The following is a 27,045-nucleotide window of genomic DNA, read 5'->3' on the forward strand; positions in this document are numbered from 1 at the left end:
TTTAATGCTATATCTTATTTCCCCCCAAAAAAAGCATTTTAGTTAAGAATGTTCCTCCTCACCCCAATAAATTCAGTAAAAATTAAAGGAAAAAAAAAGAATGTTTTTCCTATTCTTACCAGCCCATCAACCACAATGAAAAACTCAGTCTAAGGAATGGTAACAAAGATACAGCTATAAAAGTTATATTAGTATTCAGAAGATTTAATGTATTTCAACCTTAAAAGCACTCACTTTGTTAAATGAGCCTGGATTTCGCAAGGTAAGACCTAGCTTGCCTCTACATTACAAAACTAAGAGGGTACAACTGAAATTGAGTTTTTAATTCATGTATCAGACCAAGGGATTGGACTGTATTAAGTTCCTAAAATATATATACATTTAAGTACATGATTTCTTTTGTAACTCTAAAAGTCTATGATCTTATCACTAATGTGTATATATACAACAAATGCAGTTGCTGTCTCATATATTTTAAAAAGTATTATTATTCCACAGGTTTTAGTTGAAAAGATCAACATATAAATCAATGTTCTTCCCATTCAATACAAAAGTATATGTTCTCTGATGGAATCTTCTGATAAGAGATTTGTCAAAACTTCTGCTCTGAATTGAGTAACCCAACTTCTATTTGAGAAGCCAGCAAATGTTAGTATTCTTTCTCTTTTTTTAAGATTTTATTTATTGATTTTAGAGAGAGGAGAGGTTGCAGGTGGAGTGGGAAGCATCAACTCATGGTAGTTGCTTAAGTGCTTTGACTGGTTAAGCCCAGGGTTTCCAACTGGCAAACTCAGCATTCCAGGTCAGCACTTTACCCACTGCGCCACCACAGGCCAGACACAGAGTAGCATTCTCAATGCAGTTGTCCTGCCTGGATTGTGAGCCTCCTTCTGTTTATCAGTGTATAACAGTAAACAACAAAATAAATTTTCAGAATAGCCTATACCTTTTTCAGCCAGCATCCAGTACTGAGAAAGTATTAACATAACAATCTCCTCGGTTGTAAAGTCCAACCAAAATTTAAATTTAAAAGACCTGCTCTTCAGAATCTCACTTACCTTTTCGCAAGTTCTCCCTTGCTCATAGAAATACAGATATTTTTACAAACAGGTTAAACATGGAAAGTGTTTTATTTTTATTTAAATTAATATAAACTTCCTAAGTGGTCTTCATTATGAAAATAAGTTACTATTTAAACTGTACTACCACTAAATCTGTCCATATAGAATTTACATTTTACACCAATAAAGATTTGAACAATATTTCCCAAACTAGAGTCCCTTAATCCTTACAGAAAAGAAGAAAATCAACACTTACCAAGCATTTATACAGATCCTTCAAAAAACAGAATAAATGTCCTGGCGGTATGCTAAACATTTTTAAAAAGTTGAATACAAATTACACATATACAGATGTAAATTGCCACAAGCTAATACTTAATGCAGACTGGTAAACAAATCTTTCAAGGCATTATTTCACCACAATATTCCTTTAATCAGACATGTTTGTGGTGCTTCTTCACACATTCAAAAGACATATGATTATAGTATGATGACTATGTACTATAATGAAACACGTACAAACTCCTGAAATACAGCGAAAGAAGGGATTAGTTCTGCCTGGAAAGGCTTCACAGAGATAACATCTGAGCAGGTCCTGGAAGGGTAACTCAGCTATCTGGGCTACAGATGCCTCATGTCTAGTTTCAGGTTAAAAAAATTCATAGCATTTAAGGTTTTTGTTTGTTTTTTTTTTTTTAATTTTATTTATTAATTTTTAGAGAGGAGAGAGAGAGGGAGAAAGAGAAAGGGGGAGGAGCTGGAAGCATCAACTCCCATATGTGCCTTGACCAGGCAAGCCCGGGGTTTTGAACCGGCGACCTCAGCATTTCCAGGTCGATGCTCTATCCACTGCGCCACCACAGGTCAGGCCATAGCATTTAACTTTAAGTTGGATAAATCTTTAAAATCATCTAGTACTAAAGTTTCCCATCTTCATTTTAAAGCAACAAAATCTTTTTTTTTTTTTTAAGTTTCATTGAAACTTCAATACATTAAAACAGATAAAAGTGGACCTACTGTTTAAAAGGAGAAGTTATTGGAAAACACTGCTATTCTAATCAACCCCCCCTTCTCTTTAAAATAAAAAAACTGTGACAGTAAGGACAATGACTTGGCAAAAGATCATATATAAAGATAGAAATAAAAACAATATATTAAAAGAATACTTAAGTATTATCTCCTCTTTGAAGTCTTTCCTAATTTTCTCTCTAGGTGGAGTTTCCCACTCCTTAACTTTCCTCCCAAATACACCTACTATATACTTCTCTTAGGGCTTGCCCTAATTTTCCTATCTTGTGCCTGTGTCCTTCTACTACAATGAAAGCTCCCTGAAGGCAGGGATTATCTTAATTATTTTTGTATGCTCAGACCCCAGAATGAAACTTTATTGTTATATATTCGATAAAGTTTCATAAGAGATTCAAGATAGTTCAGTACCTGGCACATAGTATACTTTATAAGTATCTGTCAAATGAATTTGCCAAAAATGAAATCATCAATGAAAGAATATATTTAAAATGAAACAGTATCTGACACATTGTGTATTCTACAAACAGTAGCTGTTATTATGTGTTTTTATATAAGCAAACAAAACTGAAGCTGTTAGTGAACACTTAGGAAGGCAAAAAATAAGCACCTTTATCAAGGTTTCAATTTGTTCATTTATATATTACTAATACAACCACATCTTTCATGAGAAAAAGACAAAATTTAGCCTATCCATAAAAATCTCTTTACCCTGCAGCCTGGGGGGAAAAAATAGTACAAGGAGTTGTGTATTATTAATCACAGACTTGGAGTAAAAAGAGAAAACAGGACAGTCTTAAACTTGAGGTTAAATGACTTTTTTCTAGTTCTCAGTTTCAATCATAGGTCAAATGGGGATAGTGGGGAGTGGAAACAATTATCTGTAAGTTCTTTACCCCTGCTCTAACACTTATAAGGGCTTATAAACAAACTGAGACCAAAAATTCTTCAGCTTTCGACTCAACGTGACTGAAATTTCATAGAAATCAGTAAATGGTTCACTGGATTTGGTGACAGGGTTTTCATATCAACTCTGTTATTGTTTAGCTGTGTAATTGTGAGCTCTCTCTCTGGATCTCAGTTTCAGCAACCTGTAAAATGAAGTTGTTGAACAATACAATCTCTCCTTAAAGTGCATAGCAGTCATCACATACCTCTGAAGGAAATATTCAGGTGGGGACTGAGCCACTAGCTAAGAGATGTTTAAAAGATCCCAGCATAAACCAAAAGTAGAGAATTTCAGAATTAGAAGAGAAACCTTACAAGTGTATGCCTCACACAACTGAGACTAATATGTTCTTGGAAGAGGTCACCCAATCATTCTAGTAATGAGAAACCCATGAAACCAGCCACTTCACCCTAGGCCAACTATAATGCCTAAGTTCTTTTACTCAAGCCACACTGTCCTCTAGTTACTTCCACCTTTAAGTTTTACCCCCTACTTCAACTAAGGGCACTCAAGTATTTGTGAAAAGGTGATTAAGCACCCCTTAAATACCCTCTCCAAAATGAAAACCTTCAACTCTTCAACCTTTCCTCGTAACCCAATAACCAAGTCTGTCTCACCATCCAGCCTACCTTCCTCAGAGAAACTCCCATTCTTGCTTAATGTCAAAATTATTCGAACCACCATCCCCATTCTGACATACTGATTCCTCGTGAAACCCAAGATTTCCCACTCGTCCCGCGGACACCACATGGAAGCCGCTAATTGTCCTAACCACCTCGACCCAAGGGAGCATTCGGAGCGGGAAGTGAGCTCTTGCACCTCCTCCGGGAGATACAGAAAGAAGTGACCGCGGCAGCAAGAGAGGCCCGCACCCGGCTCTCCTCCGGGTTCCAAGCCTCCTCCCTCACCGGTATTGCTTGGGGTCGCTAGGAGACTTGACGATCTCAGGGTCTCCGGCATTACTGGTAGACCCCCTCCGTCTCTCCTCCTCAGATTCATCTATTCCTAGATGGGCTACCCGGCCGCTCTCGCCCAGATCCTGTCCATTGGGCTGCAGGTCAGGGCAACTGCAGGTAGACTTCGCCTTGTTCCTTCCAGGCATGGTCGGAGTAGGAAAGGACCTGACAGCAGTCGAATCTTCGCACCAACCCCGCGCTTCGATTCTCCACCGCGCCGCGAGCTCCCGCCCGGCCTCACACCACAACTTCCTCCGGGTGGCACAGGCTGCAGACACCGTGAATCTCCTCAGCATTCACCACCAAGCCGAAGCGATGGGCATCCCTCTCCCCAGGGCCCACCTCCTCCTCCTACTCCTCCAGCTGCTCCTCCTCCTCCGCGTTCCAGAGGCGGTGGCGGCTGGCGCTGGTGCTGCTGCAGCCGCCTGGGAGGACAGGCCCTGCACCCCTCCCCCAATCGGTCTCTTCACGCCAGCTCCCCTCGTCCCTCCGCCCGCCAGCCGCCAGTGACGCTGCTGGGTCTACCCAATAAAGAGGCAAGATAGTAGTCACGCGCACGTAAGCAACCAATGGAAACGGGGAATAGAAGGAACCAAAGCGACCTGGTCAGAGAGAGCTCTTCGAAACCTAGGGTGGGCGGGGCGAGGAAGAAGAGGCGGAGAGAGTGGCGCGGAGGACGACGGGAGAAGGGCGCCTAGGCAGCTGCGCCGTGTTTACGGTGTTTGTGGACAGTCGGTAGGAGGCAGCCAATGGGTAGGGCCCTGTGGCTCATAGGAAAATGTTCCTCTGATGAAGACCGAGAAGCGAATGAAGAAAAAGAACCCCTAAATTCCTTCCCCCATTCATGTCATATTTTGCGCATCTTGTCCCTCAGATCTGGGGCGGAGCCTTCGGCAGTGACTCAGCACGTTAAAAAACGGAACCTCGGAAGTATTTTTCTTCGCCGCCGGATGGAAGCTGCTCGGGTGTGGACCGAGCGGAGCGCAGCTGAACGGCAGAGATAGGCTGTGTGCCTCTTCACGTTGTCTCTGGCCACCTTTCGATGGTATTCGCTCTTAGGGACTATAAAGGTGCTTAAGAGACCGGCGTAGTTGTGGTCCCTCTTCTATGCGAAAACATTTTTTTGCTTCTCCACTGATTACAGTTCACAGCGTTAAATTCAGCCAGAATTTATTGAGCAGCTACAGCGGTGGAGGTTGCTGCCCTCGGGTCCCTTTTTCCAAAGTTATTTTCTGCTTGTAATGGCCTTTAGTGGACAATCATCTAACATGTGACTGAAACACACTCTTGAAAAATTAAAAACTGATATGTTAATAAGATACAATGTATTGGTACCGTAAGGCAAGAGATCTAGCACAGAAAAGGAGTATACATGTATGAATGAATGGAGAACCACTTGAAGCAGGGAGATGTATTGATGACTCAGTTAAAAGTCTCCAAATTTGTCTAGGCCTCCCGAGCTCTACAAACACAGAATAACATAAAAACAAAACAGAAATCCTTGCCTTCTTGGAACCTGCATTTTTTAAAAACTGATTTTAGGGAGAGAGAGAGAGAGGAACATCAATCTGTTCCGGCACATTTCCTGATTGTGGAACAAACCCGCAATCTCTGCACTTAAGGAAGATGTTCTAATAAAGTGAGCTATCCAGCCAGGGCATGGAACCTGCAGTCTAATTGGGAAAAACAGACAATAAAATATGTATTTGAAAAACAATGAATGCTGTGACAACAAATAATGGATGATAGGACAATAAGGAGTTGGGAAGAAGTGCAAGGATTCAGGCAGGAAATGATGAAAACCTGAACTAGGGCAGCAGATGAGGTAAATTAATTGAAAAATATTGTTCAAGTATCCCAGTTTGTTTTCAATCAGTAATGTTTGTTGTTGAGTCACCTGAAGTGACGTCTATTTTAAGGGCATTTTTTTTAATTCTCCAAAGCAATGATGCCATAAGAAATCTTCAAATTCAGCCAGTGATTAGAATTTTCTAACTAGAAACAAAGAGAGACCATATCCTAAAATGTAACCTGTTAATATTTCCCTTTAAAAAGAGACCTCTAAATCTTACAGGTCACCAGACTGTAGAAGTATGACATATTAGAAAGTTAAAAAGACCTTGAGATCCCCAAGAAAGTTGAGGAGCACAGAGGATAAGTTTTAGCCTCATTTATTCAGGCTCTCTGAAGAGTATTTTAATGCTTCCTTCCCCTCTTCCCCATCTTCAGCCATACTATACTCCTTTCCTTTTTTATCTCAAGGATTTACCTCCCATCAGGTTTGGTGACCCTTCTCTCCCTAGTATTCTGATGAGAGGTCAGAAATCATGAAAAGTAAAAACATTTCTGTATTTGATGCCTACCTCTAAAAGTTATTTTAGTCAATGCAATGGCTCTCTACCTTCCAGAGGGACAGACATGAGCCTTACTCCTAAAAATTAAAAGATAAATTATTTTATTAACCCCATTATCTGCCTTTATATTTGAGAATCAGGATAAGTCAGAAGTGTGGAATGTTGATACTAGGTTGAGTAGATTGGGAGTACTATGACCCTATTAAAGTCTCAAGCCCAATGAAGTGATTGGGTGAAGAGGTCGCTAAATGTGGAAGGAGGGGCACTGAAAGAGGACATAGGTAACAAGAGAAATATTATTTACTTTACAATTTTGTCCTGGTCCCACCTCAAAGAAATTATACCTTTGGAGCTCTTGTAATTAAGTGTCCTGCCCACTGATTGCTATCCATGTTTGGTAGCTTTGTATCTAGGTCAAGAAGTAGGCATATTCTTATTGAGTCTTCTCTTAGAAGACTTATGTGTGCACAACATACCAAGGAGTTTGTATGAGCATAAAATAGTTTTCTCCTGTACTATAAACATAGTTCTAGGAAGAATTGGGTATTCAAACTTCAAGATAAATTTGGAGTGACTTTAAAAATACCTTATGTCAGCCCTGGCCGGTTGGCTCAGTAGTAGAGCGTCGGCCTGGCGTGCAGAAGTCCCGGGTTCAATTCCCGGCCAGGGCACACAGAAGAAGCGCCCATCTGCTTCTCCACCCCTCCCCCTCTCCTTCCTCTCTGTCTCTCTCTTCCTCTCCCGCAGCCAAGGCTCCATTGGAGCAAAGATGGCCTGGGCGCTGGGGATGGCTCCTTGGCCTCTGCCCCAGGCGCTAGAGTGGCTCTGGTCGCAACAGAGCGACTCCCCCCACCCCACCCCCCCGGAAGGGGCAGAGCATCGCCCCCTGGTGGGCAGAGCTTTGCCCTCTGGTGGGCGTGCGGGGGGGGGGGGGGGGGTGGTCCCGGTCGGGAGCATGTGGGAGTCTGTCTGACTGTCTCTCCCCGTTTCCAGCTTCAGAAAAATACCAAAAAAAAAAAAAAAAAAAAATCAACCAAAAACAAAAACAAAAAAGTATTACCAAGGGGTCCAAAAGCATACCATATGAAACATTGAAACTGACTACCAATGTCTTAAATTTAATATGTGATTCCTGGAATTGTGGGTAGAAAAACAGTGCTTTGTAGGAGTAATGTTAGGAATTGGTCTTCATCTAACCATACCCTCAAGATCCTGCTCAAGACCTACCTCCTCCTAGAAGCCTTCTTTGACTTTTCCAGCTCACATTGATTATCCATTCCATACCTGAACACAGGATCCCTATTTTTTTTTTTTTTGCATAATTTCCTTGGCCCCGTGACTTGTATTATTATTCTAAATAAATTTTGAGTTCTTGTTTAAATCTTTTCATGAATATATTAGCTCCATAATTATGTTTTAATCAATTTAGGAGTAGATAGATACTATCTATGATTTTTTATCTTCTCAAAGTACCTAGCATATGTTTTGCTATCACATTTCCACATCCCAAGGACTACCAAGAATAATTAATCTCGTTTAGCAAATCTTTCTTGCATCCCAACTATGTATCAGCCACTGTAAATAATTTCTTACATGTATAGAATGCTTAACAGTTTATGCCACACCTATACATCTTTTGTCTGATTTGTTTACATAACTCTGTAAGGTAGGTACTGCCACATGATAAACAGGCTCAGAGAGGAAAAACGACTTACTGAAAGTCACACAGCTATTTAATAACAGAAGTAGGATGCTAACCTTGGTCTTCAGATTCCAAGCCCAGGTCTTTTTCTACACCACCACAGGAAACAAGTAATGAGTCTGGAAAAACCAACTATTGTATTAGTTTTCTATTGCTGCTGTAACAAATTACCACAAACTTAGTGGCTTACACAACACAAATACATTATTTTATAGTTCTGTAGAAGAATGGCACAGGTCTCACTGGGTTAAACCTAAGGGGTCAGTAGGGTTGCATTCCTCTCTAAAGGCTCTAGAAGTGAATTGGTTTCCTTTCCCTTTCCAACTTGGAGATGCTGCTTACATTCCTCAATTATCCATTTTCATGTCCTCCTTTATCCATTTTCAAAGCAAGCAAGAGTGCATCTCTCTGTGCCTTTCTTCTATAATTATATCTCCCTCTAACCCTCTTTCATTTATGAGAAGTCTTGTGACTAAATTAGACCTACCCAGATAATCCAAAATAAATCTCTCTACTTTAGGGTCAGTTGATCAGCAACCTTAATATTTTCTACAACCTAATTCCCCCTTGCTGTGTATCCTAACATATGCACAGGGATTAAGATATGGGCATCTTCGGGAGGCCACTCTCCTACCTATCATGTGTATGTTCTTTCTGATATGTTATTAACTTTTAGTAATTAGTTTCTATGAAAAATAAGCCAGCCTGACCAGGCGGTGGCGCAGTGGATAGAGCATCAGACTGGGATGCTGAGGACCCAGGTTCGAGACCCCGAGGTCACCAGCTTGAGTGCAGGCTCATCTGGTTTGAGCAAAGCTCACCAGCTTGGACCCAAGGTCTCTGGCTCAAGCGAGAGGTTCCTTGGTCTGCTGAAGGCCCGCAGTCAAGGCACATATGAGAAAGCAATCAATGAACAACTAAGATGTCGCAATGCGCAACAAAAAACTAATGATTGATGCTTCTCATCTCTCCGTTCCTGTCTGTCTGTCCCTGTCTATCCCTCACTCTGACTCTCTCTGTCTCTGTAAAAAAAAAAAGAAAGAAAGAAAGAAAGAAAAGAAGAGAAAAATAAGACAGAGTTATTGTTTTTTGTTTGTTTGTTTGTTTTTTAGCCAGAGTTTGATTTACAAAGTTTAGCATTCTCTGAGTCCACTGGTTCTTAATTCAGCAAATAAGGAAATTGAAGCCTGTGACATTAAGTAACTTGCCCAACATAGCTAGAAAGTGTCATAGCTGGAATTCAAACTTAGGTTCTATTGGAAATCTCATGGCTTTTCCATTATCCCATTTTTACACCAAGTGTCTCTTCACCTAGGGCCAAATGATTTAAACTAATGTCTGTGATTGAAACATTAATTTGTTCCTTTGGATCATCCACTCCTTATGGGCTGCCTTGAAAATGCAAATCATTGATTTAAAAAGATGATGGATGTACAAGTGTGTTGTAAGAGGAATAAAAAAAAAACACACATGTTAAATGTGTGCATTAGTGTATAAGCAGACAGTTGTAATTTAAAGCAGACAGAGGTTGGTTCAAGCCCTGACTCTGCCACTTGCCTGATTTTGGACAAGTCCTAAACTCTGGTAAATTCTCCTAACCTTGGTTTTATCATCTATAAAATATATCTTTCATAGGGTGTTGTAAGGATTAAATGCCATGATTCTTGAAGATCACTTACAACAGAACCTGGCCCAAAGTATGTGCTCAAGAACTGTTGGCAAGTGTAAAGATTCTGATGGCTTCTTTACCTAATTCACCTGTTGATGCTGGGGTGAGTAATTTCTTGATAAACCATAAGGTGGAGCTAGAGACATAGAAATGTTTGTTTTGTTCCTTAAAGCAGTGGTCCCCAACCCCCGGGCCGCGAACTGGTACCGGTCCGTGGGCCATTTGGTACTGGTCCACAGAGAAAGAATAAATAACTTATATTATTTTCATTTTATTTATATTTAAGTCTGAACGATGTTTTATTTTTTTTAAATGACCAGATTCCCTCCGTTACATCCAAGACTCACTCTTGACGCTCGTCTCAATCATGTGATACATTTATCCGTCCCACCCTAAAGGCCGGTCTGTAAAAATATTTTCTGACATTAAACCGGTCTGTGGCCCAAAAAAGGTTGGGGACCACTGCCTTAAAGGGAATTTTGGAATTAAGAAAAAGGAAAGAAGTAACTTTTCCATCTGGGTCTTGACAGAATAGATTCTTATCTTCCTTTATGGTACTACCCATTTTTCTCCACCATGAGAGCCTTTGGATTCTGTTTGTTTTTCAAAAAGAGAGAGTCAGATAAACAAAAGAGCTTTCAATAGACATTCTTTAATAATGTGAAGTTACTTCTACCTGGAGAAGGTGACTGTACTGTTATTGCTGAAAGCCTTGAATACATTTTATTTTCTTCACCTTACTCAGTCCAGGGGCCAGAGACAGTTTTTGTTTATACTCTTTGCTCCAAAAGGCTTACTTACCTTTCTCCTAAAAAGCCCATTGGGTCCCCAGGCAAATTGAACTCTTAGAAGTCTATCTTAGCACTGCAGAATTCTCAGGATGTAGATTAGGCTTCAGTTGTTCCCATGTGGTAAGGTGCCAAAGAACTGTAAAACTTAGTATTGACAACGCCATTTTAAAGAGGAAAAGTCAGGCTTCTGCCTCCTCCGTTCTGTGGAAAATGGAGGGAGAAGAATGCAGAAGCTTTCTTGCTTACAAAGACCACTGGGCAATTTAGTTTAACTATAGTTCTCTGAACGAATAAAGGTTATCTGAAAAACTTCCTTTCCCTTTCAATAAGAGACAATATTTACATATCCTATATTGAGTTTAACTCTTCCTCCCTTCCTGGAATCCTGAGAGTAACATATAACTCTAGGCAAAGGAATGGAAGGTAGACACTAAAAGATTTGTGAATGTCTTTGATATGTTACCTTGTAAGTTTTCATATGTAGGAATGTTTTTTATAGCTCCTATAGACAAATATTGTAAGCTTATTAATAATTGATTATTGTGTCATGTTCCCCTTCCTTTTCCCTCCAACCTGTATGTGATCAAGTCTATATAATGAGCTGCAGGGCTATTTTGCACACACATGATTTGGGTCAGCTATACTCCGTGTAAGTCATATGTAGCCAGCTTATTAATAAATCTCCTCTTAAAAATTCTTCTGTATCCTGCCTTGGTGTCTCTACATAACCCGTGGAATTAAGGTACGCTACTTCACAACACTTAGAGGATCACTTTGAAGGTACATTTTGATAAGCATATGAAAAATTCAACTCTCATTACTTTCAGGCACTATCTTATAAGCTATGTAACTATTATAATTAGAATCTCAATAAAATCACAAAAGTTCATTTGAAAATGAAGGTATTATCAAATACCAGCCTTAAAGTACCACTACTTTCAGGACTCAAGAAAACATTGCGATAGAAACAGAGCTTAGATCACCCCAAATCTATTGGATAAGAGAAACCCCTTCATTTCTATGTATGAATAAAGCACGAATAAGCATTAGCTAAGTGAAGGAGAATGAAAGAGGAAGGATAATTCCAGGCTGAGTTCCAGGACAAGAAAAGGGTCAAAGAAGAAAAAGCTATGTTTTTGTAAGTTTAAAAGTAATTAGATATGGCTCAGAGGAAAGGTTGAAACGGGGATGGCAATAGTTACAACTGGAGGGGTTTAAAGCTGGAGATAAATCATTAGGTCCCATACTTTATGTTGAGTATCTTTATCTGAGGGCAATGCAGGCCACCAAAGGATATCAACTTGGGGCAAGACAAGATTAGATTTTTGCTTTAGAAAAAGCATTGTGGCTGCAAGATAGGGAATAGAGGAAGGTGAGACTAGATGAAAGGGTGTCGGATATTATCCGGTTGCCTCTTCAGACACTTTCTCCACTGTACTCCACCTATCCTGTGTTCTAGAAGTTTGACCTATGTGAGGTTCCAACAGTCTTCCTTGCCCTCTAGCTTCTGGTTTGGTCTAGCATTGGGAGGTAGAAGCAGAAGATCAGAGGTCAGCAGGAAAGAGGAAAGAGGGTATCTATCCCCCAGGTCCCTCCCTACTGAATCACTTGGTGAGGATATGCACCTCCACCAAAGGCCACACCTCTCACCAGGTAGCCCCTTCCATGCAACTGCACTCTTCAGATTCTGGTAATCACTCCCTACCCTTATCCTTTTGTGCCTTTGGCTAGTAATGATTCCCATTGTTGCTCTCACTGAGGGAAATTTATACCCCATGTTGGTCTCTCTAAGCGCTACACTCATTTTGTTGAGTTCCTTTATTAAATATACCTCAAATTACCTAATTTGAATGTTACATTTATTCTCTACCAGGACACAACTGATATAAACAAAAGCAAGTAATAATAATTATAGCTAACATTTGTTATGTTCCAGGCATTCTCCTAAACATACATGATCTCATTCAATGCTCACAGCAACTCTATGATGAATCCCTCCTCTACAGATATAGAATCTGAGGTATGGAGAGATTAGTAATTTTCCCAAAGTCACAGAGCTAGTGAGGGGTTAAATCAAAATTTGAATTCTTGGGTATGCAACATAATTGAATGACAAGATAACCTGGACATGTTTTCTTTGAATATATGTACCCTGATTTATTTATGTCACCCCATTAAAATTAATAAAAATTTATTTATAAAAAAAAATTGAATCCATAGTTTGTCTCCAGAGTCTGTTCTTTTTTTTATTAAAGATTTTATTTATTTACTTATTTATTTTTTACAGAGTCAGAGAGAGGGATAGAGAGGGACAGAGAGACAGGAACGCAGAGAGATGAGAAGCATCAATTATCAGTTTTTCGTTGCAACACCTTAGTTGTTCATTTATTGCTTTCTCACATGTGCCTTGACCGTGGGCCTTCAGCAGACCAAGTAACCCCTTGCTCGAGCCAGCGACCTTGGGTCCAAGCTGGTGAGCTTTTGCTCAAACCAGATGAGCCCACGCTCAAGCTGGCGACCTCAGGGTCTCGAACCTGGGTCCTCTGCATCCCAGTCCGACGCTCTATCCACTGTGCCACCACCTGCTTAGAGGGAGTCTGTTCTTAACCACCATGCTCCTCTGGTGATGTAAGAATTGATGTTGTAAGTTGAAGCAATAGCAATGGAAATAGAGGAAAGAAGGAACTTAGAGATATTATTGCTAATCTCAGTAGAATTTTTAGGATCTTATTTTTATCTTTTTTTTTTTTTTTTTTTTTTTGTATTTATCTGAAATTGTAAATGGGGAGGCAGTCAGACAGACTCCCGCATGCGCCTGACCGGGCATGCCCACCAGGGGGCGATGCTCTGCCCATCTGGGGCGTTGCTCTGCTGCAACCAGAGCCATTCTAGCGCCTGAGGCAGAGGCCATGGAGCCATCCTCAGTGCCCAGGCCAACTTTTTGCTCCAATGGAGCCTTGGCTGTGGGAGGGAAAGAGAGAGACAGAGAGGAAAGAGAGGGTGAGGGATGGAGAAGCAGATGGGTGCTTCTCCTGTATGCCCTGGCCGGGAATTGAACCCGGGACTCCTGTACGCCAGGCCGACGCTCTACCATTGAGCCAATCGGCCAGGGCCTATCTATTCTCTTAAGGAATCAGCTTATGAATCATGCATAGACCCAAGTATTTATTTTGGACAGTTACCATCTGATTCATAGGCATCCTATATATCCACCATGAAAAGCAGAAAGATGCCAATAAAGAAGGGATAGAAGCCTCCCTATCAATAAGTGTAACTGTGATCCAGGCAGCTCTTTCAAAAGCTGGGAGCTTGGAAAAGCAGTGAACTGATAGTGAACTCTGGATACTATAGCTAACTAACTACCTACCTCTTTCCTGGTTTATTTCACAGAAAAAAAAATGTACTTTGTATCAATGGACAATCTAGTCCCGCAAGTAACCAGAAAATTACAGTATGGCACAGTAAGTTCTATGGCAAAGGAAAGCAGTGGGGAATGTTGTTTCCCAGAGAAGATACGAACTGATCTTGGGAGACAGAGGAGTAGAAAGAACAACACATGCAGAGGCTCAGATCTGAAGTGTATCCCAGTCTTCTCAATGAATTAATTGCCACTCATTTTATTGGCAGCCATTATTCTATGAACTACTACAGTTTGAAAATATAGTCAGCTCTCCCTTCTGCAGGTTCCATATCCATGGGCTCAACTAACTATGGATGGAAAATATTCAGGAAAAAAGTCATGCTGCTGACATGTACTTTATACTAGTTAGGCCTACAATGCTTGCACTTATAATTAAACATGTACAGACTCTTTTCCTTATTATCATTACCTAAACAATATGGGATAGCATAGTATTAGGTGTTATAAGTAATCTAGACATGCTAGGAATGGGTGAAGAACTGAATTGAATTTGCTACCTGCTTAGACTTGCTCTACTTTTGGGGGATTGGTGGATAAGGAATGGATTCTCCTCTTCCCAAAGCAGGCCAGTTCTATCTGCATTTTGTTTCATTTTTCTATGGTCTTAGTACTTTCTTACCAATTTGGCAGCCTTGCTCCCACATGCTATCCAGCAGTGTATCCTGACCCTCTGTTGGGAGTTAATACTGAGCTAAGTTGCTTGGAGGCGTACACTGCTCCATGATTTTCTGCATCCTCTCAGTACGAAGCTGGGACCTGGAGAGGGTCTCTGAAGTGCAAACTGAATGGCTGTCCCTGACCTCTTGCAGCCCCAGTCCTTCCTCCATTCAGCCTTCCCTGACTGTTATAGTTCACCCCAATCTCCCCCTTTTCTGAGTCATTCATGAACTACTGCCTTGTATCGTGGCTTTCATTGCATTGGTGCTAGACCTACTGTCTTAGTCCCTAAGACCTCAGATGGCAGAGTCTCCTCCCAAAGCTCTTAGCACAAACACAGGGAAGAGTCGCTCCACAAATGATACATAGTTCAGATGAACTTTAATGCACATACCATCACTGCTATTATAATAAGGATAGAAGCTACATTAAGAAAAGTCAGTTTGGCCTGACCTGTGGTGGCACAGTGGATAAAGTGTCGACCTGGAAATGCTGAGGTCGCTGGTTCGAAGCCCTGGGCTTGCCTGCTCAAGGCACATATGGGAGTTGATGCTTCCAGCTCCTCCCCCCTTCTCTCTCTGTCTCTCCCTCTCCTCTCTAAAATGAATAAATAAAAAATTTAAAAAAGAAAAGAAAAGTCGGTTTTAATCAATGAAACATGCCAACACAAAACAAGAAGACACTACAGATATTTGCAAGTGGGATCTTCCCTTTTGTTACTATGTATACTCCTCTAGATCCATATATTTCTTTATATTTGTACAAACTCACACTACTACATGACATTTAATATTTAATATGTCACTGATAAGAGGTGTCAGTGCATGGAAAACGATAAGCATTAAAAAGCATGAAGGAGGCCCTGGCCGGTTGGCTCAGCGGTAGAGCGTCGGCCTAGCGTGCGGAGGACCCGGGTTCGATTCCCGGCCAGGGCACACAGGAGAAGCGCCCATTTGCTTCTCCACCCCTCCGCCGCACTTTCCTCTCTGTCTCTCTCTTCCCCTCCCGCAGCCAAGGCTCCATTGGAGCAAAGATGGCCCGGGCGCTGGGGATGGCTCTGTGGCCTCTGCCTCAGGCGCTAGAGTGGCTCTGGTCGCAATATGGCGACGCCCAGGATGGGCAGAGCATCGCCCCCTGGTGGGCAGAGCGTCGCCCCTGGTGGGCGTGCCGGGTGGATCCCGGTCGGGCGCATGTGGGAGTCTGTCTGACTGTCTCTCCCCGTTTCCAGCTTCAGAAAAAAGAAAAAAAAAAAAAAAAAAAAAAAAAGCATGAAGGAGGCCCTGGCCGGTTGGCTCAGTGGTAGAGCGTCAGCCTGCTGTGCAGGAGTCCCGGGTTTGATTCCCGGCCAGGGCACACAGGAGAAGCACCTATCTGCTTCTCCACCCCTCCCCCTCTCCTTCCTCTCTGTCTCTCTCTTCCCCTCCTGCAGCCAAGGCTCCATTGGAGCAAAGTTGGTCCGGGCACTGAGGATGGCTCTATGGCCTCTGCCTCAGGTGCTAGAATGGCTCTGGTTGCAATGGAGCAACGCCCCAGAGGGGCAGAGCATCGCCCCCTGATGGGCATGCCAGGTGGATCCCGGTTGGGCACATGCGGGAGTCTGTCTGACTGCCTCCCCATTTCCAACCTCAGAAAAATACAAAAAAAATAAAAAATAATTTTAAAAAAGCATGAAAACATCTGCTTAGCTAGAATCTGATGGGAGAGACTTGAGAGTTATTATTGCTCTCTCTCTGCTCAGTCCTAGAGAAGGATAACTCCAATTCTTGCTAATTGCGCCACCTGAGTAATTCTGCTCAGACTGTAATGACACATCTCCTAGGCTGGCATAAGACCAGCCTGATTCCTGGTTGAATAAATTAGAAAGAACAATTGAGGGAATTGAAGAAGGTGTACAATCTGAATAAGGTGGCATTTTTCTGTGTGACTCCAGAGACCAACTACCCCTGGTCCCATGAAACAAGGACAGACTCTGCTGCTCAACCTTGTTCCAGGGTTTAATTTTACTGAGGGTGTTGGGGTGGTGAGGACAGCATGTGTTCCTCTCCTTCCTTCTCTCCCACAAGCAGAGAAGAAACCAGATGTAGACACAATGAATACTTAGGTTTTCTCTTCAGCTGTGCCCCACCCCCAATAGGAAGGCAGTATTCAGAATCAGGAATGCCTATTCTTAGAGGCAGACCCTACCTTGTTCTGAGACCAACCATGTAGTTTGCTGCCTTGTCTATGCAGTCTTGGGCTGGTTGTGTTACTGACGCAGGCCACCATTTTCCTCATCTGAACACTTGTCAAAGATCACTGGGGCTTTGATAAGATAGTGCTTTGGGAACTGTAAAGAGCTGAACATGAGTGATGATTTTTATTATGGGATTCTAATCATAGCGCAGATGGACCCTTCTGTCTTCCCCTCCTGGGTCCCAATCCTGTCGCAACTCACTGCTCTGTTCATCACATCCCAGCATGCACTGGCTGATTCTTTTTAACTGCTCATAGCCTCCAGAGGTTTCTCTGAAGCCAATCAAAACTTATATGTCCAGAATATCCACCAGTTTCTAAAATACACTTGTATTTGACTCTCAGGACTACTTTGTGAAGTAAGAAAGATTATTAATCTCATTTTAGAGATGGAAATACATTTGTCAAAGATCACACAGTTAACATGTTGCAGAGAGAGAACTCAACCCCAGGTCTCTGGAATCCTAATTTTTTGAGTGTGGGAGAGCACGTCTAATATAGGCTCCAGAACACTCTAAAACCTCACTCTTGGTTTATTTCTTACTCCTGGAGATTGGTTTCTAGGAGGAAAGAGAAAGTACATGAGATCATTCTGTCAGATGTGTTGTGGCAGTCAGCCCAACAAGGTCATGCAACAGAGCTAACAAGGCCATTCTGGACTCTCCTCCCTTGTTCCTTTATTCTACCTGATCTACTTTCCAAGTCCAGGCTCCATCTCCTACTTACATTCCCCCTTCTATTGCTCTTTTGCTCATGGTGTTTACACTGGGTCTCTGTTCTTAGTGCCTTTACACAAATCTTGGGTTGGATTTGCCTCGCTGGCCTTGCCTGGTTGAGATGACTGTGTGGGACAGCTGTCAGTACCACATTTATCAGGCACTAAGTAAGAGCTTTATGCCCATTCTCTCATTTAATCCTCTCAACAAACTCTTGAGGTAAATATACATTTTTGTATTTACATATGAAGTAATTGAGGCTCAGCAGGTAATTTTTTCAAAGTCATACAACTATACTGCTCACAAAAATTAGGGGATATTTTATAGCTTCATATTCATTTTGAAATATCCCCTAATTTTTGTAAGCAGTATAGTTAGTGATAAAAAACCAAGAATTGAACCCAGATTTGTCAGACCAGCACTACACTCTTAACCACTTTACCTCACTACCTTCTTAGTCCTCATCCTGTGATCTGATGTTTGGAGGGATTGAAAGATAGTTCAGCACATGCAAATCTCTCAGTGTGTTAGTTTCCAGGCTTCTAGCTGCATGACAGAGATTGTCCTCAGAAAGATCTTGTCCAGCTGAGCCTGGCACATGCTTGGTGCTCTATAAATTAAGTCCTTGGAATGGCATTCATTTATGGCTCTTAAACATAGCTGCCTGGTGTTTCTTCTGAAACATAGGCCTGTGCTCTATTCTTAGCAAGTCTCCTCAGAGAGCCTTGTTTCTCCTCTTCCTTGTTACCCTTTAAAAACTTCTGGTGTGGGACAAGCAGTCATAGACCATCCAGATGCACTTAGCTGTTAAGATGCTTTCTGGCGGCCTCAGAAACCAGGCCTCAAGCTTGACTGAGTGATGTGGAGGTCACAAAGGCCTTGTCTCTTTTCATTGTACCCAGGAAGAAAGGAGGCTTTCGTTTTTGGGGGGTTTTGTTTGTTTGTTTTTTTACAGAGACAGAGAGAGAGTCAGAGAGAGGGATAGATAGAGACAGACAGACAGGAACGGAGAGAGATGAGAAGCATCAATCATCAGTTTTTCATTGTGACACTTTAGTTGTTCATTTATTGCTTTCTCACATGTGCCTTGACCGTGGGCCTTCAGCAGACCGAGTAACCCCTTGCTCGAGCCAGCGACCATGGGTCCAAGCTGGTGAGCTTTGCTCAAACCAGATGAGCCCACGCTCAAGCTGGCAACCTCGGGGTCTCGAACCTGGATCCTCTGCATCACAGTTCGACGCTCTATCCACTGCGCCACCTCCTGGTCAGGCAAAAGGAGGCTTTCATAATGAAAGAATTTCTGCCAAAATTCTGTTTGCTACTTGCAGCTCTTATAGAAAATGTACATAAAATCAAGAGTATTAGGGCCAAGAGGGCCTGCAGAAACCATCTGGTCTAAGCCCCTGAAGCTCAGAACTAGGGAGTGGCTTAACTAAGGTTGCACAGTGTATTAGATTTATTCCAGTCTGTTGGTAAATTCCTGCCCACCCCAAGAGGTATATTTGAATGTGAAGAGAGCTGAGACTCTGATTCACACTCCTCAAGGATTTGGTAATTTACTTTGCTTAATATTTGCATTTCTGGCCCTGGCCGGTTGGCTCAGCGGTAGAGCGTCGGCCTGGCGTGCGGGGGACCCGGGTTCGATTCCCGGCCAGGGCACATAGGAGAAGCGCCCATTTGCTTCTCCACCCCCTCCCCCTCCTTCCTCTCTGTCTCTCTCTTCTTCTCCTGCAGCCAAGGCTCCATTGGAGCAAAGATGGCCCGGGCGCTGGGGATGGCTCCTTGGCCTCTGCCCCAGGTGCTAGAGTGGCTCTGGTCGCGGCAGAGCGACCCCCCCCCCCCCCCGGAGGGGCAGAGTATCGCCCCCTGGTGGGCAGAGCGTCGCCCCCTGGTGGGCGTGCCGGGTGGATCCCGGTCGGGCGCATGCGGGAGTCTGTCTGACTGTCTCTCCCCGTTTCCAGCTTCAGAAAAATACAAAAAAAAAAAAAAAAAAAAAAAAATTTGCATTTCTATTGCATGGTTTTATATTAAGCAAAGGAAACTCTTATTCAAGTCTCCTAGAGCAGGGGTTGGGAAACTTTTTGGCTGAGAGAGCCATGAACGCCACATATTTTAAAATGTAATTCCATGAGAGCCATACAACAACCCGTGTACATTACACATTAGCCAATAAAAACTTGGTGTTGTGCCGGAGGACAGCTGTGATTGGCTCCAGCCACCAGCAACCATGAACATGAGCGGTAGGAAATGAATGGATTGTAACACATGAGAATGTTTTATATTTTTAACATTATTTTTTTATTAAAGATTTGTCTGCGAGCCAGATGCAACTATCAAAAGAGCCACATCTGGCTTGCGAGCCATAGGTTCCCGACCCCTGTCCTAGAGACTACCTATTTGGGTATTTGCTATTTGGTCACTTCAAAATTATAAAAGAAAGGCATATGTCACACAACTAAGTCCAGTCAATGGTGTTCTCTTAAGATGGTGAGTGTCCCCTGGTTGGCAGGAAAATAGAAACATGTGGAGGAAGAGTGGCTGTGGTGTTAGATGTTCTGTCTAGCTTCTGAGTACTTGGGAAGCCAGGCTTTGGGGACCAGTGACCTAATCACGGGAACTTTTGCCTGTGCTGTCATCAGTATTCTTGGACAACTACTACTCACCTTGCAAAATCCTTCTTCCTCATGCGTTTCAGATATGAGAAGTGAAAGTAAAGAGAGTGATTGGCTTTGTTCCAGATTAAACAAAGTCTTAATCAGAAAGTTCATAGAAGTGGGATTTTGTGAAATACTCAGTGTTTAAAAATTAGAATTACTGTACTTTAGAACACTAAGAAGACTGAAAACCAAAGAGGGAAGAATATATTTTTGGTTGCAAGTGATAAGAACCTAACTCCAATGAGCAAAGATAAGTGGAGGCTTTATTATAGACATATACTTAGGTATCTAACATAAGCAGAGGAAGGAGTGACCAGTCAAACCTCAAGAAGCCAGAATCAGGACAGGGGAACTCTATGCTTCTCTCTGCATGATGGCCTTGTTTTCTTACTACAGACCAGCATTCTATACCTGGCTTGAGGACAGGGGATCACAGTTTTAGAGCACATATCCTCATATATTTGACACTCTAATTTAAATTTTTTTTATTGGAGGGGGGGGCGGGTAGGAGCAGGAAGCATCAATTTGTAATAGTTGCTCTTTCTATGTGCCTTGGCTGGGCAAGCCCAGGATTTCAAACCAGCGACCTCGACATTCCCAGTTAATGCTTTATCCACTGCGCCACCACAGGTCAGATATTTCACACTCTAAAGGAAATAAAATACCTCCAGTTTTCTTTAAAAATTGTGGGGTAGGATTCTGATTGGCCCTATTTTAATTTTTAATTTTATTCATTTTTTTTTTTAGAGAGAGAGAGAGAAGGAGGAGAAACAGAAAGCATCAACTCCCATATATGCCTTGACCGAGCAAGCCCAGGTTTTCAAACTGGCAACCTCAGCACTCCCAGGTTGACGCTTAATCCACTGCGCCACCACAGGTCAGACTGATTGGCCCTTTTTAATCACATGTCCCCTTTACTGATAAGTCTTCACTAGAATCACCTCATTTGAATGAGGAAATAGTAGTACTTCAAGGCCTGACTTGTGGTGGCGCAGCGGATAAAGCATTGACCTGGAATGCTGAGGTCATAGGTTCAAAACCCTGGGCTTGCCCAGTCAAAGCACATATGGGAGTTGATGCTTCCTGCTTCTCCTCCTTGCTCCTCTCCCCTTCTCTCTCTCTCTTTCTCTCTCTCTCTGGATCGATCTTTCCTCTCTCTAAAATGATAAGTAAAATCTTGAGAGAGAGAGAGATGTTGCAATTTCCTGAAGACATGTGAGATGTGATAGTTGACTAGTACAGAAAATGACTTATCAGAGGTCCCACAATAAGTTAACTATAGATTCAGGGCTAGAAACAGAATCAATCAAGTAATAATTGTTAATAATAATGGAAGCCTCTGGATTCTTTTCATGTGTACTACTGAAGTAGATATCAGTGTTACAAAGCTGTTCATTCATTATATTTTTAAAAGACTGCTTTGTGTGGAGGGTGAGCAAGTGTGGAGTAGGGAAGCTAGTTAGGAGCTCTGTGGTAGCTCTCTAGGGGAGAAACAACAGTGGGTTAGACCAAGGTCAAGTCAATGAAAATGGCAAAAAGTGGGCAGATTTAAGATATATTTCTTTTTGAGAGGAAGGGCAATAGTGATACAGATTCCCACATGTGCCCTGACCAGATCCACCTGGCAACTCCTGTCTGGGGCCAATGCTTGAATCAACTGAGATATTTTTAGTGCCTGAGGCTGATGCACTCCAATCAACTGAGCTATTCTCAGGACCCAGGGCTGTCACTCGAACCAATCGAGCCACTGGCTGTGGGAGGGGGAGAGAAAAAGAATGCAGAGAGGGAGGGGGAGAGAAGCAAATGGTAGCTTCTCTCTCTCTCTTTTTTTTTTCTTTGTATTTCTCTGAAGTTAGAAGCGGGAGATAGTCAGACAGACTCCTGCATGTGCCCGGAGGTATCCACCCGGCATGCCCACCAGGGGGTGATGCTCAGCCCACCTGAGGCATTGCTCTTTTGCAGCCAGAGCCATTCTAGCGCCTGAGGAGCCGTCTCCTCAGTGCCTGGGTCAACTTTGCTCCAATGGAGCCTTGGCTGCGGGAGGGGAAGAGAGAGACAGAGAGGAAGGAAAGGAGGAAGGGCGGAGAAGCAGATGGGCATTTCTCCTGTGTGCCCTGACTGGGAATCAAATTGGTAGCTTCTCTTGTGTGCCCTGACTGGGAATTGAACCCAGTTGAGATCTATTTTAGAAGGGGAATCACAGGACTTGCTGCTGGATTATATGTAAACACTAAAAAAAAAAAAAAGGAATTAAGTATGATGCTTAGCTTTCTGTGAAAGTTAAGGTTGAAATGAATTTAAGGCAGAATCAAGAGTTCCAGTTTAGACATATGAAGTTTGAGACATAAAGATTTCCAGTAGGAACTTGCGTATGCAAGTCATTATCAAAGACTTGGTATCTAAACCTTCAGGACCTGATGAGCTCTCCAAGGAAGAAAGTATAGTTGCAGCAAAGGGCCCAACTATTCTTTGAGCCATCTTCTCTAGATATACTGAATCCCTCTGCTGGGCCTCCAGCCAGAAACTTCAGGTGGGAATCACAACCATTATTATGGTGAATCCCAAGGAATGAGAAGTCAGGCTCATCCCTCAGTGGGTAGCTAAGAAGTAACCAAATGGACTGCTAAACAAGAATCAAATCTTCTCTATCCAACTATGTCTTGATTCCTCCAAAGTAGACCCTTTGGCCAACTAAAGAAATGATGAGACTACCTTGTTCTAAACCATTTTGACATTTGTCTTTGGGGGATATCTTCAGAGCCAGCTTTTTTTTTTTTGAACGCTTCACGAATTTGCGTGTCATCCTTGCGCAGGGGCCATGCTAATCTTCTCTGTATCGTTCCAATTTTAGTATATGTGCTGCCGAAGCGAGCACTTCCGAGCCAGGTTTTAAGATCCAGGGAAATATACCAAACTTATTTTCAGATGATTTAGGATTGTTTCCTTTGGTAAACTGAAAAATTGGCCACAATATTTTACAGCTCCTACCAACAAGAGATGGCATCTTATTTTCCACTCCTTAAAATTGGGCTTGATCATGCGACTTGCATTTGTCAGTGGGACATTAGCAAACATGATGTAAACAGAGGCTTGAAAAGTGCTTTTGCATTGGAGCTTGTCCTCTCTTGCTGCTGGGAAAACTTCCACTATCATGTAAACAAATCCGGGCAGCTTTCTGAAGGACGAGACTACATGAGCAGTGGCCTCAACCACCCCAGTCATCTCATCTGGGCACAAAGACATGTGAATGAGGCTATTCTAGACCCTCCAGCCTCAGCAAGAAGATCCACCCAGCCAACCTACAGTACCATGAAAAATAATGTTTGTTGTTTGAAGCCACTAAGTTTTGGAATGGTTTGTTACGCTCCTCAGAAGACAACTCGAACCAGGCAGCCTAAGGATATTTCATGGTACAGATGTTTCTTCTCTCACTCTTACTTTTTTGGGAGGATTTGTACTTAATCAGCCATCAAAGGCTTGAACTAATAATTGAAAGCTTAACTGAGAAATGTAAAGCAATGATCGGTGGATAACGGAGGTATTTGGGTGCAGAGGAATCTTCCTAGGGCCCCTGATACAGCTCCACAAAGGTGACTCAGGTTTCCCACTTACGTGTTCTCATAGAATGATGTAACTTCCTCAGAGCACTTTGTAATTATATTGGGGTGGTTACTTTACAATGTCTAGACTAAATCATAAGCTACTAGACCAGCGATTTTCAATCTTTTCCATCTCACGGCACATGTAAACTAATTATTAAAATTCTGTGGCACACCGCCCCGGATGGTTTGCTCAGTGGATAGAGCGTCAGCCTGGCATGCAGACATCCAGGTTCAATCCTGGTCAGGGCACACATGAGAAGCAACCATCTGCTTCTTTTCCCCTCCCGCTCCCCCTTCTCTATCTCTTCTTCTCTTGTAGCCAGTGGCCCAATTGTTGGCCCAGGCACTGAGGATATCTTGGTTGATTCAAACATTGGCCCCAGATGGGGGTTGCCTGGTGGATCCTGGTTGGGGTGCATGCGGGAGTCTATCTCTCCTCCTCTCATTTAAAAATTAAAATTAAAAATAAATAAAATTTTGTGGCACACCAAAAAATTTTTTTTGCCAATCACACATACAAAAAAATGCAGACTTTTAAAAAAAGATTTTACTTATTGACTTTAGAGAGAGAAGAGAGAGAGAGAGAGGAAGAGAAGGAACAGGAAGGATCAACTTGTTTCTTGTATGTACTTTAACCAGGCAAGCCCAGGGTTTCGAACTGGCAACCTCAGCATTCCAGGTCAACACTTTATCCACTGCACCACCACAGGTCAGGCTAAAATATGTATACTTTTGATTCATTCACACCAGATGGCTATTGTTGTGTTGGATGCTGTCATTTTTTATTTGACAATCTAAGAGAAAAGGGGTCAATTCCCCTGACTAAATAGTCAGATATTGGTTGCAAGCTTTAAAAATTCTTGTAATACACCAGTGGAAAATCACTATACCAGACTATAATCTTCATGAAGGCAAGGACTGTGTTTGATTTTCCACCGACTGTATCTTGGTATATGCTAGACATTAATTTGTTGAATGAATACATTTGGGTTTTGCCTACTCCACATAAGGGATCCAGGCCTTCGAAAACATCACTTAACAGTATTTGTAACTCATGGGCCTGTCTCTTGCACACACACTTTCAGTCACAGGCTGCTGACTGATTCACCAGCTGTGGCAGGTAATCAGATGTGGGTTTGGGACGGGAAATCCAAAATCAGTAAGATCCCAGGACACTGGCTGCTGTAATTCCTTCCCCTTATCCCAAACTGTTGGCAGACAAACCAGCATTCTTCAATATACATTAGAAACTTGATACCCTAGGAAAGAGCTTTGGGTAGAGGCAGGGGATCTGAGTGGGAAAGTCAGGTCTGGAGGATGTTCATTTTCTGTGGATGTTACAAGGCTGCAGTCACAAAGCCATTGTGAAACCAATGTCCCGCCTGAGGTTATTTAATTAACTCTGAGAATCCTTGGGAGTGAGTCATTACCACTACTCCATATATCCCTCATTTGAAAGACAAACTGAAGAGGGAAGTTGAAAGAGCATAAGTCAGACAGAGGTGGGTTCAAATGATCCTAGAGGGTGACTTAGGTATGTTAACTTTTCCAAAGCTATGTTTCCTTGCCTGACAAATTTGGATAATAACAATATTTTAGAAATACCTCCATTAGACTATAGGTACCTTGCAGGCAAGGATCATTTGTTTTAATATATATATATATTTATCTAATATTTATTAGTGCCAGGCCCATAATATATATAGAACAGGTGAATTTTTCCCCAGAGGTGATCTAAAACCTACTCCTGGCTCCATCACATGCGCTCTCAGAGTAACCTTAGGAAACTTCCTCCCACTCCCTGGACCTCAACCTTCCTTTCTGTAAAACAAGGAGCCTGGACAAAATTTTCTCTGAGCTTCCTTCCATAGCTAATATTCAACGAGTCTGTGACCATTTAGTACACTCTACCCCCTTGCTGCTTCTAGAAGTTAATAATGGTACAGGCTGAGGAGACAATAATAAGTCACGAATCACTTTGTATTTACAGATACACATGCATTTAAAACAGATTCTATAAATAGCTACAATACTATATTGCACTTTTGGCCTACTTTTGCTTCTTTAGAGGTCAAGAGGGTTGGTTTTTTTTAAATCTTCTTTTATTTGGATTGTTAAACAAGAGGAAAACCAGGACAAGTTGCCACTAACATATATTATGCAGCTTGAACCTTGGTGGCCAACTGCTATTACTGTGATTGATGAACATTGCGCTGCAATCAGCTGGAAGCTGCTGCCTTCCACTCTGCAGAAATGAGGTCACAGAGCAGGGCTGGGGAACTGCCATCTAATAAACAGGTCTATTTGTCTGTCACCAGTAGAAGAGTTTGCTGCTATTACATTTAACTCTTGATTCCATCTGTTGTAAAGATGCTTGCTTCCTTGAACCCACTCCTGAGTTTTAAAGAATTTGACAGTTTTTAAATAAAAATTTCAATCTTTGCCTGGCCACTTGGCAAGAGAGAAATGATTGTTAGATGTATGTACTAAAATATCCAGGGGTCATGAGGAGTTTAGTCTGAAATCTGAGTACTAGAGTAGATGGAGTTTACTGCCCAGAGAAATAGTAATTATCCCTGACTTGTATGGGACTTTACAATGTAAAAAGCACAGCTAGAACTACGACCCCATGAGGAAACCACGTTCTTCCATGGTCAGAGAAGTTGATCAAGTCACTTCACCCCAAATACCTCATTGCTGGAGCAGGGAGGCTACTCAAAGCACTTCTGGAGAACTAGATGGGAACTGCCTAACAGGCCGGGACAAGGGAAGCCAGTGCTTCTCAGGCCGAAGCATTTTTACTGGGCATTTTTACTCAGGCTCATGGGATCTGGCTGCTCAAGAGACTAATTCTGCTTTCCAGAGCGTTACACATCTGTCACTTCAGATTAATCTGACTCACGGAGCAATTTGTTAACAGATTAGAGACGTTAAGTCTTTTCTCTAGTGGACTTGAAATCCAGTGGCCTTGGGATTGAACCCTAACATGACTCTTAACACTTGCTAGCTGGTGATCTTGGCCAAGTCTCCTAACTTCTTGGGATCATATGTCATCTATAAGAAAAGCAGTACAGAATGTGGTGAAGAGTGCAACCCTTGGAGCCTACTGCCTGGATTTGAACCCACTACAAATGCTACAGCATTTACTCATTAATTGAGTTTAGGCAAGCTAGAGAATCTCTTTGCACCTTAGTTTCCTCATCTTTAAATGAGGTCAGTTATAGTTCCTCCCTCACGAAAATGTTGAGAAGA

General features: G+C 42.3%; 1 protein-coding gene and 2 non-coding genes across 3 annotated transcripts in view; 1 reads left to right on the top strand and 2 right to left on the bottom strand.

Annotated features, from left to right (window-relative positions):
• NRDC (nardilysin convertase) overlaps window positions 1-4,465 on the bottom strand; it is a 92,030-nt gene extending 87,565 nt beyond the window's left edge. The window contains exon 1 of the mRNA XM_066376266.1: window positions 3,945-4,465. Coding sequence (XP_066232363.1) covers window positions 3,945-4,288 — 344 coding nt within the window. The 5' untranslated portion in view covers window positions 4,289-4,465. The remainder of the gene's footprint in view (window positions 1-3,944) is intronic.
• Window positions 4,466-15,863: 11,398 nt separating this feature from the next.
• TRNAS-GCU (transfer RNA serine (anticodon GCU)) lies at window positions 15,864-15,939 on the top strand. The gene has a single exon. It is a non-coding gene; the product is annotated as a tRNA-Ser (tRNA).
• A 7,020-nt stretch (window positions 15,940-22,959) lies between these two features.
• On the bottom strand, window positions 22,960-23,066 carry LOC136401908 (U6 spliceosomal RNA). The gene has a single exon (XR_010750832.1). It is a non-coding gene; the product is annotated as a U6 spliceosomal RNA (small nuclear RNA).
• Between the last annotated feature and the right edge of the window lie 3,979 nt (window positions 23,067-27,045).

Source organism: Saccopteryx leptura, chromosome 3, assembly GCF_036850995.1.
Source record: "Saccopteryx leptura isolate mSacLep1 chromosome 3, mSacLep1_pri_phased_curated, whole genome shotgun sequence".
Taxonomy (NCBI): domain Eukaryota; kingdom Metazoa; phylum Chordata; class Mammalia; order Chiroptera; family Emballonuridae; genus Saccopteryx; species Saccopteryx leptura.